Genomic DNA, 15947 nt, shown 5'->3' on the forward strand with positions numbered 1-15947 from the left:
ATGTTATTATTCATGACGTTCTCATTTAATTTACATTTTAAATCTGTGTTTTTTGGCATAATCAAGGATGTAGACTATCTTATAATGACTAAAAACCACAACATTCTTATTTCATGGGGTCTTTAAGCAGATTTGGGGTCATGGGGTCTAAAATCTGTTTGATTTTGTTTCTCAACATGACATATAGAGGCAGATTGGATACCAACCAATAAGTATGCACACATTCATTCTCGGCAAAGATTTAAGGTCCGTTCACACCAAGAACAATAACTAGAACTATAAAGATAACGATAACTATATCGCAAATGCTTGAGCTCTTTAAAGCAGCATGGATTCTGATTGGCTTTGAATGTTTTTATTTGTTCATCAGCTGAAAAAACCCCCCCCAAAAATCTGAAAGTGATTCCAATGATATCGTTTCTCTGTGAAGTTATTGTTGTAGTCTGCAATTTTTTTAATATTTGGAATGATTTTTTAGAACTATATCTTTATTGTTATCATCCTTAGTGTGAACGTGCCTTTACTCTTGCATAGGAGCAAAAACAAGGCAATTAAGATAATTAATGACGTTTAATTGATTTCCACAAAACATTTTTGATCTAAAAGTGCTTGCGTTTGCACAAAACACCTCGCGAAATCTACAGTCCTCATCAAACTCCCTCTTGATTAGTCAGAGGCGCGTTAACAAATACCATAAGATGGGAGCCGGTCTCGTAAATTGTTCCGAGAAACAGGAACACCTGGGGGATAAAAATGGGATTACACAGATAAAGAAACAGTAACCTCAAAAAGGAAGATTTACAACAGACCATAATTTGAAAAACTCCAATGAGAAACATCGTTATTTCTGATGTGATTATAGTTACAGCCCTTCTATTGCAGCCAAACACCTCCATGAACAGAATCAGTGTGTTGGATAGTTAAACCCACTGTTAGTCACTAACTGATTGGGTTTGGACAGGTTCAGTGTACCTATAGAGGGAAGTCTGTCTCGAATATTGCTCCTAGACACTGTGACTCCTGAGGAAACATAAAACAAGACCTCTAAAGAAAAGGACACAACATGTCAGGCCATAGTGAGCTACGAGCGACGAACCACTGAGCATGCGCCGTTAAGATCTAATCTAACTAACTATACTGAGACAGTGAGGTCAGGCTTTGTTCATTCTTGGAACAAATTTCAACTTAATAATAACAGCTGCAGAGAGGAGCGTCTTGAACACTGTCTGTGCGAATAAATTAACCAAATCAATCCAATTTACTTTTCAGTTTGCCTGAACATATGTCAATTAAACCAGACTGTGCTTTGCTATAAAAATAAAGTTACAGTTACAATATACTTTACGGACAGGACTTGAAACCCACATTTCCACTGAAATGTTGCAGAGTCAAACATATCGCACTGCATTTGTGATTCAGAAGTCTTACTCCTAGTTTAGAGAACATATTTTATCAACCAAAAAGTGATGTTTCTGATGCCTAACTGGCTAGTTTCTTTAAATATACACTACCGTTCAAAAGTTTGGGGTCAGTAAGATTTTTTATGTTTTTAAAAGAAGTATCTTCTGCTCACCAAAGCTGCATTTATTTGATAAAAAACAATAAATAAAAAAACAGTAATATTGTGAAATATTATGACAATTTAAAATGATTGTTTTCTATTTTAATATATTTTAAACTGTAATTTATTCCTGTGATCAAAGCTGAATTTTCAGCATCATTACTCCAGTCTTCAGTGTCACATGATCCTTCAGAAATCATTCTAATATGATGATTTGATGCTCAAGAAACTTCTTTGATGAATAGAAAGTTCAAAAGAACAGCATTTATTTAAAATAGAATATTTTCTAACATTATAAATGTCTTTACTGTAACTTTTGATCAGTTTAACTCATCCTTGATGAGTAAAAGTATTGATTTATTTTATTTCTTTCCCCCAAAAATAAAATTAAAATTCTTACTGACCCCAAACTTTTGAACGGTCGTGTTTAATGTTACAGAAGCTTTAGATTTCAGAGAAATGCTGTTCTTTTGAACTTTCTATTCATCATAGCATCATGAAATAAAAATGTAAATAACTGTTTTCAACATTGATAATAATCATAAATGTTTCTTGAGCATCAAATCATCATATTAGAATGATTTCTGAAGGATCATGTGACACTGAAGACTGGAGTAATGCATTACACTTAAATTACACTTTACTGTATATTCACATAGAAAACAGCTGTTTTAAATTGGAATAATATTTCACAATATTACTGTTTTTGTTTGTATTTTTAATCAAATAAATGCAGCCTTGGTGAGCAGAAGAATCAGTAAGGAAAATCTTACTGACCCCAAACTTTTGAAAGGTAGTGTAAATAAAAATCATAGCAATTACATGTGATAATACTAAATTAATTAATTTCAGATGGACTGGGAAATAAAATAGGTTGAGTAAAGTCAGTTGTGTGAGTACCAGGAGGAGGCAGAGTTTCACCACACTCGAGTTTCTTAGAAACAGCAACACCTAGAAATGGAAAGACAGTCAAAGCTGGTGTTCATACATCACTGCGACTAGAAGTCAAACAATAATCAGAAGCGTCAAAATCACAGAGACTAAAACAACATCTGAGATTACAATGTAGTGCAATAAATGATGAATGGAAAAGCCTTATAATATGCAGAGGCTTTGTTGTACAAACCATTAGTGGTGAATCTTTAGTCACCTCACAATCCAATTATGATTGACTGGGAATCATAATCCGATTCTTGATTACACTTACCGTATATGATGGGCAATGACGCCTGTGATCTTCCTTGTATTACGCTTCAACTATAAAAACTCATGCAAGTTTATATACATCAGTGTTTCCCAGTGTAACGGCACACCACTATATAAAAATATAATGAAATGCATTGCTTCAAATGGCATATAAATCTAGATATTAGGCTATTTTAAAAGTAGTATTGGATGTGAAAGTCAAATATTTGATGTGAAAGTCGGGCGGAAACCTCGTATCCAATTAAACACTGTTGTCGAAGTTGGTATTGTGGCTTTATAATATTAACATTTTATGAAAATCAAGGTCAAATAGAGTTACGAGTTTTTTGACCAGCGAACGACATTACGTTTTCATCAACGTTCAGGATATAAAGTTCATTGTAGCTTTATAAGGTTGCTCAGTTTTCTTGTTGAAATCTCATGATCAAAATCTTATGATACAAAAGATGAAGCGCTATGCACAAGATATTTAAAACACTATATTTGCTTCTAGACTAGATGGCAAAGACTAAGACTATTCTCCGCTCTTCAAACACCAAAAACGTAAGCCTTTATGGACACAGTGTTTCTTGATTAGATAAAACGCTGAACTTACGCAAACATCAGTTCTATTTTTTCCCCTTGCCTTGCAAACAAGCAAAGATCTCCAAACTGTGAGCGGTCAATGGAGGCGGGTGGAGTTATGAGGTTTGACGGACAGTTTGAGGAGCCAATGGTTAAGCCACAACCTCTTATAAATGCTTTTTATTGGTTAAATAAGTGTAAAACAACAGACAGACGTAAAGGATGACCAATAGCATTCATTTTATAAAACAATGACGAACTATAGAGAGATACTCTTACCCAACAGCGCAATGATATATTCTTATTTGTAGCATTTATTTTTTATAATTTTTTGGAATTTGATAATTTTCCACGGCACACCTGACACAACCTGTCGGGAAAAACTGATATATACTGTATGTTTGATGGTTTTGTGTGTTTGTATGTAGCTGGAAGCAAACAGAATACGACTCTAGTGCGCACAAGTAGTAAAAAAAGAAAGAAAGCTCTGAATCGATTCATAATTGCTGGAAAAGACAATCACGATTCATCAGAGAATAAAAAATGTTCTCCCACCCCTACATACCATGCTAATGAATGACCACCATAATGGAAAATCATGGTAATGCCAACATGGTAGCATCCAAAAAACCAATGCATTTCATAAAAGAGCCCTGAATGTTGTAGATATTCACGGATCTTACCGAGGAACGCGTCCACGAGGCAGCTGACGCCCCTCATCGCTCTGAAGAAGATCTGGGGAAGCTGTTTGAGGCAGGGGTGCTGAATGACCTCGTGAGGAACGCCGTTACCCCCCAACAACTGCTCCTGAAACTTTGGGGTGGAACTCACTATGACGGGATTGCTAAGGTCCACAGGGTTACTGAAGGCGAGAGAGATAATTGAACAACTTTGTGTTAGTATCCATGACCAGAATGGACATGTTGACATGTCATGGCATTTAAACAAACAGAGCTTGATTCGGTTTCTGAAGCGGGAATCAACCTATTAAACACAGAGAGTCAGTTTTACTGCAGACCTGAGCATGTGTAGAAAGCGATACCACGTCTGAGACACACAGTCGTTGTCCATCTCGGTGGGGATGAGGCTGGCGTCTTCGTCCGGCACTTTAAACGGAGGAAACGACGGGCCGTACATGAAGCGCAGAAGCCTGTGTGGACAACAAAACAAATAAGGTCAAACAAATAAAAGCTTCGACATCTGTCTACTTTACAAACAGTTCAGCATGGTGCGAGCAACACCAAGGTCACAGCATTCAATGCATGAACTGGTAAAACAATATACCTCGAATGCAATACAAGTTGCTTTGGATAAAAGTGTCTGTCAAGTGCATAAACATAAAGGAAAACATCCTGTAGTCGAACAATCAAACTCACTGGTGAATAAAAATGTGCAAAACTACATATTTTCCCAATCAAACTGTAAGATAATGCAATTATTTTAAAACAATTCTTGTTTTTTAGATATTTTAATGAATTTTCAGTACATATTGTGCAATCTCTCTCAAACTGGTGTGATTAAACATATTAGTTTAATTATTCTATAGTTAACACTTTACAATAACTAATGCATTAGTTATCATGAGCTAACTTTGAGCAATATATGTTTACAGCGTTTAACCTTTGAGTTAAAGGTTTTAACCTTAAAGTTACCGTGAATTAAAAATGTGCAACTCTTATTTTTGATGGAATATTGCAGTGTTTATTATAAATGATTTGTCCGTGCACATTATTAGTTATAAATTCATGTTCCTGATAATCCTGAATCAGAATAACTTCCTCTTGCAACATCTCTTATCTTCTCTGATGATGAGGGCGGGGCTATAACCTGTCACTCACATGAGATCAGCCAATAGCAAACCACAACCATCCAATCAATTCCTCACAGACAAAATCAAGCACCGCCCACATTTACAGCTAGTCAGACAGGTTATATCTCTGAAGCCTAGCAGAGAATGTTTTATAAGCAGCAGGAGAAACATATTCATCTGCACAGTCACGCAGAGCCCAAGCACAACCAATACAATGTTCTTCTGCAAAATGCTAATAAATGTAAGTATTGTAAAGCTGCAGCTTTTGTGGTTATTCACTTCAGCAGACCTACCCAGTCTCAGCCTGACAATGAGCGCTTACCAGGATCAACTAAACGCTGGATTTTCAAAAGTATGTGAAGTTCGCGGCTTTATTGATCCAGTAAACTTGCACAACGTCCTTGAATGAATAATTTATTAGATGCACACGCATATTAGATGCATGCAATAACACGTCTGTTATTGTAGGGACATCGACATTATATTATTACGCCCCTAAATATGACGCGGAACAAAAAGAACTGTGATTGGTTGCGTTACATGTCAGTCAAACGTCCATGGCCAAGAAAAGCTGCGATAGAGTCCAAGTCTTAAGTTAAGATATGACAAGTTAATTTAGGATTTTTCACAAGTTTGTATTACAGAAGAAAATCTTAAGTTGATTTAGGATTCTTATCCTGTCTTACAAAATCTCATCTTATCTGTAGTTAGGAAACCTTAAACCCCTCCATCGAGTTCGGGAATCAACTCTCAGGTCTGTTTCCAAGCAACCGGAAAAACTGGAGAATGGAGAAACAAAATATGTGGAGCTTTTCAATAAGTGAAGTTTTGAATAGCTTGGTAGAAAACCTTTCTTACAGTCCTTTTATTTCACAGGAGTCTGTAATTATTTGTCAGAGTTTTGTCGTCAAAGTGCAGCACATCATTTGGGTGTTCACAGTCTTTCCACCATCAAACATCGCTGTTCTTCATCTTGTATCAGTAATAAATGTGACGAGACAGGGCTTTTATTATGTGATTTTTTACAGCTGGCTTTCAAATAATTTTGAACCCCAACACCATTGGGGTTGTCCTAAATTTAAGACAGTTTTTAGGATTGTTTGTGGAGTTAGGATGCTTCTGTAATACCCTTTTCCTATCTGTAGATAAGATAAGACTACTGAAATGGCCACCGTTACCAAACAGAGAAGATAGGATTCTGAAGTTAGGATCTTTCTGTAATGTGCACCTTCTGCCGTAAGTCTGAAGGTCTGGATACGCGAGACTATAGAGTACCTGGAAGTGAGAGCTGCGATCACTTTACTCCACTGTTCCACCACGGGAGGGTGATGTCTCCAGTTGGCCAGCATCTCTCGGGCGGTTTTCCAGTATGGCGGCGTGGGGAAACAGCGCGTACAGGCCAGGAACCAAACCTCAAACAGCACGCTGATCAACTTCTCTGCCAGCTTCTCTGCTATACCACCTACAGGATAAAGATGTGGTGAAAATCAAACTTTTAAATGTTGTTTATGTGTCTATGTGGTGTTTTTAATATGCTTTAAGACAAACCATGTGTAAGTTCATAAGTCGACAGCATTGCTGAGTGTTTTCTCCTTAAAACTGCAGTGAACCAAAGACAGTCTCAAACACACGCTTTGAAATCGCTGGTGTTTCTGACGTCACAAACTACCTTGTAACCAATCAGATCAACGTGTGATCGTCAACCAGTGGATCTCTGAGCTGAGTGAGTGAGTGGAGGCGGGGATCATTTGCATATTCATAGAACCGCACATACTAAATGAGGCAAGGGTGTCGAGTTACATTCAAGATATTTTAAGAAATGTCATTTTGGTGATCAAAGATGAGTTTTAAGGGCTAAAATGAATGACTACAGTCGTTACATTATGACACTTTTAGACAACTGGGAAATTCACAGAAATGTTCTGCTTGTTTTTGCTGAAATATTTAGTTAAAAAAAAGTGTATTCAGCTGAAAAAAATGTCTCCTTTCCTTGTGTTGGTAGTTTTCATATGCAAAACATTAACCAATCAAAACAAAAAACTAAATTAAAACCTGACAACATAATATTTCCTTAAAATGCTACAAAAGTGCATAGTATGACCCCATTAATAAACTATCATATAGATGTGATCTTGACAGCTAAAGTTCATTTAAAGCAAACATGAGTTTTGATTGTGCAAAGCAAATGTACACATTTCACGTGAGGTTAATTTGCAAACGACACACAAAATGCAGTTTGTTTAGATGCAAAACATGCGCCTTCTCTCATTTGTTTGTCAGTCAATGTCAGTTCTAGTTCAATACAGAACTTTGCTCTATTTTGGAGGGAAACAACATTGAGTTTGTCCATGGCATCATACGGACCTCCCACAGTGGGCGGGGCCAGTAGCGTGTCATTGATGCGCAGAAGAAAGAGGAGAAGCACTTCCCACGTCTCTCTGGCCATGCCGGATGAGTCGCGCGCCAACTTCTGCACTGCAGACAACACTTGCTGACACAATTTAAAGTGCACTAGGCTGAAGTGCTCTGGTCTGGAAGAAAGAAACATTCATATTCAATCAAAATCATAAAACACAAACAGGAAGTGCTACAATTAACAACAGTTTGAACACCCGAAATGTTCTAGTCTGAGTTGTTTTAGATGCATGCAACAGTCAAACCAACATTTATTCAGACACCTTTTAACATTTCTCACATTATCACGCAAAACATGATCAGGTCAAAGTGTCTGAATCATTTTTGGTCCCAAATTTTATAAAATTTTTACTGTATGAAGAATTATTGGGTATAATATGTCACAGTTTACTTTATTTTGCTCTCCTCGTTTAGATAAATGAACTATAGTGTCCTGCACCCACTAGTAAAACAATATATATGACTGTATATTGTAAATCCTGTGTGCATCATGGGCAATTAAACTTATAGTCCAAACACACCTGGGCAGGAATAGGTTGTGCAAGTGTTTCAGGATGGTTTGGACGTAGAGGTTGGGCTCTTTAATGATGGGCTGTGGTATCGAGTCTCTTGGAGACACTAGGGCCATTATCCAGTCAGTGTAGACGTCCACACACAACTTAACCGTTTCTCCATCCAGGGGGAGCGTCAGGCCGTAACACAGCACCTCCATGGTCCATTTCACCTGAGGACGACAAGGACGGCATTAGATGGATAAATAAGCAACTAAACCGGTTTGAGATGGATCAACAATCCTTGAGTTTGAGAGGGAAAAGTTGCAAGATGCAAAAACCATAGACTGTAAAAACAATATGGACGTAGTGTCCGTGACGTTGATGTTTCTGACGAGCATTTTTGAAGCCCAAAGTGGGCGGAGCCGGCCGTCGCCATCTTGTTAGCGCGTCAATCCCGGATAAACGAAAATGGGCAAAGAGGCGAATTAGCTGAGGTGACGTGACGCTAAAGACAGCAGACAAACGGCTACAAGTGACATCAGCGGCAATCCACCTGTCACTCAAGTGGCCACGCCCTTAATTATGCAGAACTTTAAGGCTTAATATAATTTAAACGGATGAGTTATAAAAAAATTCACCCCCCACACAGTCGTCATGAAGAGCAACATTAGCTATATAAACCAAAACCACTTTTTGCACCAGGCTGTAAACATTTTTTTTTCGTCTGTAAAGTTGGCCATTTTAACATGGGAGTCTATGGGATTGACTCTCTTCTGCAGCCGGGCTCTAGTGGCCAGTCGATGAACTGCAGTTTAAGTCGCTTCAGTGTTGGACTCAAGAGAGACGGGAAGGTTGCCGCTTGGTAAAAACACACTGATATAGACAGTTCTGACAATAGGAAAAGAGAACAGCGGTGCATTCAACTAGACCTGGGTTATTGCACAATTATACTCCAAATAAATAGCATCGGCATCGGTCACCATGGACGAGCAATGAGAAGGATCAGAGGTCAGGAGAAAAAAAAGAAAATCAGAGGCAGAGAGGGAATTGGCAGGATATCCTTTCCTCTTATCACAGTACACAGAAGCCTACAGGAACCATGCACAATGCAATGGAAGTCGATGAGGGGACACACACACACACACACACACACACACACACACACACACACACACACACACACACACACACACACACACACACACACACACACACACACACACACACACACACACACACACACACACACACACACACACACACACACACACACACACACACACAGGTTTGTAACTAGCACTGAATGACACCCACCCAGATTCAAGAGGGAACTAAAAACGCACTCAAACGTTTGCACTAATAACATCACAGCACATCTTCCATTTTAGGTCAATAAGTAACTTAGCAGCGTGTTTTGTTTCTAACCAAATTATGCAAATGAGCAACTGAGGAACCAACACAGCACTGTTCTTTAACTTCCTAATAAACTCTTAACTTTATTAGGAACTGCAACATTACATGTTTAACATCAAATAGAGCTCATACTGTCAATTTGTACGCCGATCTGGAGCGCTAATTCAACATGAGTAAAAGGATTTATTAAAAAAAACATGTTAACAAAGTTCACCTTAATTGAGTGAAGGGCGGATGTGCAATTCATATCGAAGATACAAAGCGTCTACTAATGAAAACATTTATGACCTGCATGAAAAATTATCATCTAAAATGTTTTTTTCTTGTGGAATATTCCTCCAGATATATAAAATATGAGGAACAAAATCACAGTTTTGCTCATATGGTGCATATGATCCTATGGAAAATTTCCAGGCAAGGCAAATTTATTTATTCAGCACATTTCATACACAGTGGTCATTCATCGTGCTTTACATATAATATAAAAAAAAATAAAGAAGTAAAAATGGCATTAAAAAAAAGATAGAACTATTATGAATGAGATTAGATATACATTAGATAATAGAACATAAAGGGTAAAAAAAATTGCATCATCAGCAAGAAATATTTATTTATTTATTATATAAACATTCTCTATCCTGTCATTGGCAGGTGTGTTAAAAAGTGAACCATATCACATATAAAAGACAAACTGCACATGAACTGCTCTGAGGAAAACCTGTTCTACCCAGAAGCCTCAGCAGAAGTTAATCGTTAACAGGTCGTTCGTCTGAATTAATTCAAACATGCCACCCAGTAACTCAACCTTGAATTGTTCCTGCCGCAGCCTCGGGTTTGAATTCAAGACTCTTTACAGATGTGAGATGTTATGACACGCACACACACACGCGCACGCACGCACGCACGCACACACACGCACGCACGCACACACACACACACTGTTTAGCTATACTTGTGAGGACCTCCATAGACGTAGGCTAATGGTTTCTATACTGTACAAACTGTATATTCTGTCCCCTTACACTAACCCTACCCCTAAACCATCAGACACACACACACACACACAGCCCTAAACCATCAGACACACACACACACACACACACACACACACACACACACCCCTAAACCTACCCATTACACACACACAGACACACACACCCCTAAACCTACCCATCACACACACACACCTCTAAACCATCACACACACACACACACACACCCCTAAACCTACCCATTACACACACACAGACACACACACACCCCTAAACCTACCCATCACACACACACACACACACACACACACACACACACCCCTAAACCTACCCATCTCACACACACACACACACACACACACACACACACACACACACACACACACACACACACACACACACACACACACACACACCCCTAAACCTACCCATCACACACACACACACACACACCCCTAAACCTACCCATTACACACACACACACCCCTAAACCATCACACACACACACACACACACACACCCCTAAACCTACCCATCACACACACACACACACACACACACACCCCTAAACCTACCCATTACACACACACACCCCTAAACCATCACACACACACAAACAGACACACGGCCCCTAAACCTACCCATCTCTCTCACTCACACACACACACACACACACACATACACACACACACACACACACACACACACACACACACACACACACACTTCTTACCTCCTTGTCAGTCTTGAGGAGGCACTCAGCCGGCGCTCCCCCGAGGGAGTTTCCCAGGGGTCGCACCACAGCGTTTGCCACGTCTCGCCCCACGCCGGCGGGGTACGTGTGTAACACACTCAGGTGACCCTGGTCACTCTGGACCACCAGGTGTAAAGATCGCCACTCAGAGTACATGACCTCGACTTCTACTGGATCTCACTGCGACCTGAGGAGAGACGCACACCAGACGCATGTTTACAGGCTTGAAGACTGAGAGATTTAGTATATATATATAAAACTAAAAAAATTATATATATATATATATATATATATATATATATAAAAATAAATAATAATAATAATAATATATACATAAGTAAATAAATATATAAGGAATAATTTAACAGTTTAACAAAAGTATCTTCAATAATCTTTAGCAGTGTATCTATCAGGGTAATCATAGTGAACTAAAATTAAAACCATAAAAAAATAAACATTTTGTTACTCGAAATAAACGTTAACTGAAATCAAAATCAAAATTAAACTTATTTTAGTTAGTTGCCAAAGCAACATTTAAATTGTAATAAAATTTTATAAAAAATAAAAAGAATGTAAAAAAAAAGAATAATAATATGGCAAACATTTTTTTACTAAAACTAACTAAAATGAAAACAAAAAATAAAAAAATAAAAACCAGTATCACAACAATATTAAAACACACACACACTCTCGCACACACACACAATTTTATTTTTGGTAAATAAAACAACGTTTTGCCTTGAATTTCCAGCAAAAATAGTTACACCACGACATTCAGTCTCCCATTACTGAGATGTGTGATATAAAACACCTAGGCCTAACTTTGGTCATATCACCCGTCCTGTTTCATAACAAGCTTCCTCTTATCACACACCAGGGTCTGTTTGCACACACAGAAGTGATGATGAACTATGCAGGACGCTGTTATGACAACAACACAGAACGTTCCGTGTCGATCCCCTGATCCAGAGCGGTAATCCCACACGGGGAACTGAGATCTATCAGCCGGAGAGTCTGATCTCACTGAACAGAAGACTAGTGAACATGAATCTGAGAAACTATTGAAGAACCTGCCAGCTCTGATGTTATCCAGACCCTGCCCACGAGTCTCGCTGTCTTCACTAATCCAAGATACAATCTGAGCGGTCTGATGATATTAGAATAAACTTTAAACATGGAGTGGCACCAAATCTCAAAGCCTCAGGAATATAGATTAAAGACTAATATATATATATATATACAGTACTGTGCAAAAGTCTTAGGCATGTTAATATCCATGTTATTAGGCATGTTAAATGGTTTTAAGTCAGTTATTTCTATCTTTTGCTGTCGTGTGTCAGTAGGAAATATCAGTTTACATTTCCAAACATTGTTTTGGCCATTAATTGTAATAATCCAGTGAGATTTGTGTATGCACAAGGAGTCTGACAACAGCCGGTATGATCTGATCTCACCATCATCGAGTCCGTCTGTGATTACATGAAGAAACTGAGACGGACTAAATCCAGAAGAACTGCGGGAACGTCTCCGAGATGCTTGAGGAAACTTTCCTGCAAAGCTCCAGGACTGGGAGAAGCACTGGCACTCGTGTTAAAATGCTGTAAAGTGAGAATGCTTTCAAAAATAAAATCACAAATTGAATTTATTTATGATTTAACTTCTATTAACTAATTCAAATCAATATATGGTGTAACGACCCTTTGCGTTTAAAACGGCTTTTGTCCAGGTACACTTGTGCATCGTTCTTCAGGGAGCTTTGCAGGAAGGTTTCTTCAAGCATCTCGGAGACGTTCCCGCAGTTCTTCTGGATTTAGTCTGTCTCAGTTTCTTCATGTAATCACAGACGGACTCGATGATGGTGAGATCAGATCATACCGGCTGTTGTCAGACTCCTTGTGCATACACAAATCTCACTGGATTATTACAATTAATGGCCAAAACAATGTTTGGAAATGTAAACTGATATTTCCTACTGACACACTACAGCAAAAGATAGAAATCTTGGGGGGGGTATTAACATGCCTAAGACTTTTGCACAGTACTGTATATACACAGCACAAGAGAAGTATACCAATGCATATTCATTACATGATGTTTCTCTTGACTTGACTAAATCATCACAGCATTATATACATATATCTACATATGCATATATACATACAGGGGCTGAAATTAACACTCGACATTCCAAAAAGCCAAATGAGAGTTAAAATCGGTGTTGGCGAGTACATGATACGGTGTTACTTAGCAATTGGCCAGAGACATTTTTATCAATTCTAACAATGCATGAACGTAAACAAACAAAAAAGCAAAAATTCAAGTACAGGAAGTATCCTAGTAAACATAGTCGGTTATGTTGTGAGTGAATGTAAACAGTTGAGAAAGTAAACACATGTGTGTGAGTATATTAGACCCGTGCATTCGCTCTTAAAGTGACAGTAGCCTAATATTCCTGCCGCTGTCCGTTTTTAATTTTAACAACAAAAGAGAAAGAAAAAACACTCACTGCTCTGGACTGAATAACTTTTGTAACTACTTGTAATAAGGATTAATTAATAAGGATGTTTAATTTATACACTGAAGACTACGCAGTGTTATTTTACATTTGATTACTTTATTAAATATCAGTGCTTTTCAGGTTTTCTGACAGTACTGATATTTAATAAAGTAATCAAATGTTTGTTTCATTTGTATCTTTGTTATATTGTCTTAATTTGTGTCCTAATTTTACTGCTGACTGTTTACTTTAATGTTTTATAAATGTATATTAGTATAAGGCTAGTACTGTAGTTTTAGCTGTGGTATCGAAACTGGAATAGAATAACTGTGAATTTTCACTGGTATCTAAAATGTTGGTGTCATTACAGCCTGTTTTTGCAAAACCAGTTTCATGGTCGGTAAAAAATATTTATTTAAATGTACATTTTTATTTATATATTTAAATGTTCTTAAGTCAAAAGTTAGTTTAGGCCCTGTGTGTTTATATCACATACACACTGGCAGACAGTGATTATATCAATAGGAATACCATGGTAATTTGATATCAATACCACTGACTTTAAATGGCACAGTAAAACACAGAAGAATGTCATGGTTCATGTCTATTATTTTAGTTTTTTTAGTATTATTATAAAAAACTATGGCAGTATAATGTTTTTGTGCTGTTTGATTCATATACCATGACACCTAAATGGCACGTCAAAATAATGTTAGGTTAAAATATAAATGTACCAGGTATTTACATGTTAAAGAATAACGTGATATCCACTTTTTAGCGCATTTGCTTTTATATAAACAATCTCTGAATGAACCTTCCTAAAAATCATGAGATGTTTTCAACTCGACTTCCGTAGCCGATGTGTTCGTTAGCATCTGTGTTAACCGAGCGGTTACGAGTCAGTGAAGCTTAAAATCTCAACACAGACGTCCACATTCATATTTATATATTCATTTTACACCCTTAGACCATTTAAATGGAAATAACACTCATTAAATCAAAGAGTTTGAAACGCTACAGTCTATTAGCAGCTCGCGAGCTAAGCTAACAGACTGATTTCCAATGGTGACTGGGATTAAAACCACGAATTTATCGCTAAACAGATGAGCAAAAAAATACACAAAAACATAATTCCCTTCCCAGCTCTTAAATAAACCAGACAACACATACAATATTCTCTAGTCTTTGCCGTTTTCTCCAGCTTTGGCGCGAATCAATCTGATACATGTTTGTTTGACAGCTGATTCCAGTCTCACGAGCGCCTCAAAACAAACAAATGACAGCTGTCAATCATCGGTCACTGCTGCTCATCCACTCATCAAATACATTAACCTTTAAATCTAATATAGTATTAAATAGCTTTGTATATACAGAAGCAGGCCGCACTGCGGGACTGTGGCCGTGTCTTAAAATCTACAAAGCTTGCTAACTAGGTAGCGCACTTGGTTTCAAGACAAAGCTACTTGAATGCTGCTAAGTAAGTAGCTAACAATTTTCCGTGTGTACTTTGCCTCAGAATACTGGCTAAGCAGGCAGCACACTTGGATTTGATCCTAGAGTGCTCAAACAGGCTGTCTATGTAGGCAGCTCACTAGATTTTGAAAACGGCCCATGTGACAGTTGTCCGGAGCGGACACACAAACGCAACACGGACATATTAATATACAGCGTTACCTGATTCAGTTCACATATCAATCAGTCGCTCCTTCTGGTGATTTAGCCGGGGAAACGGGTTTGATCGAGCATGTTTGTCGGTAGATCCGATGAGATCAGACCCGCTCCTCCATCACGGGCGGCGGGGGTTTGGCTGGCTTGCAGTGGCTGATGTGAGCGGCGGTGTCCGATTCGCGAATGAATCGTTCATTTGAACCGGTTCTTTCCAATGATTCAATCGCACAGATTCGCATCACTCGACTGTACACACCACACCACGCCCGCCCTGTATGATGGATATTGAAAACATAAACAGCACCACAACATTTTTACACAATTGTCTATCAGGTAAGAAACACAATAATGGTCTTAATCACAGCGCCAATATCAATAAGTATCAAAATCACACCACTAAATACAGAAACAAACGGCCTAGTTTATATTTCGTCGAAACCCTTTTTTCACAGACTGTGATGATGCGTTTTAACGGTCATCAGCATCGTAAATCCTGCAAAGTTTTTATATTTTCTTATCTTAAAAAGAAAAGAAAAGGTATGTACATTTATAACATTACATTTGCATCCAATG

General features: G+C 38.0%; 1 protein-coding gene across 10 annotated transcripts in view; it reads right to left on the reverse strand.

The window, feature by feature from the left end:
• Positions 1–15541, reverse strand: part of ralgapb (Ral GTPase activating protein non-catalytic subunit beta) — a 52299-nt gene extending 36758 nt beyond the window's left edge. For 3 of the 10 annotated variants that reach the window (XM_082136312.1, XM_082136309.1, XM_082136317.1), the window contains exons 1-10: positions 15381–15541; positions 11189–11396; positions 8078–8280; positions 7506–7672; positions 6417–6603; positions 4350–4481; positions 4015–4193; positions 2462–2512; positions 973–1020; positions 693–740 (exon numbers count right to left, since the gene is read on the reverse strand). In XM_082136312.1, the coding sequence (XP_081992438.1) occupies positions 693–740; positions 973–1020; positions 2462–2512; positions 4015–4193; positions 4350–4481; positions 6417–6603; positions 7506–7672; positions 8078–8280; positions 11189–11365 (1192 nt within the window). In that variant the 5' untranslated portion in view covers positions 11366–11396; positions 15381–15541. The remainder of the gene's footprint in view (positions 1–692; positions 741–972; positions 1021–2461; positions 2513–4014; positions 4194–4349; positions 4482–6416; positions 6604–7505; positions 7673–8077; positions 8281–11188; positions 11397–15380) is intronic. The other 7 variants (XM_082136316.1, XM_082136310.1, XM_082136315.1 and 4 more) reach the window with 4 other exon arrangements.
• Positions 15542–15947: the final 406 nt, after the last annotated feature.

The sequence above is a fragment of the Leuciscus leuciscus genome (assembly GCF_965113295.1).
Source record: "Leuciscus leuciscus genome assembly, chromosome: 14".
Lineage (NCBI taxonomy): Eukaryota > Metazoa > Chordata > Actinopteri > Cypriniformes > Leuciscidae > Leuciscus > Leuciscus leuciscus.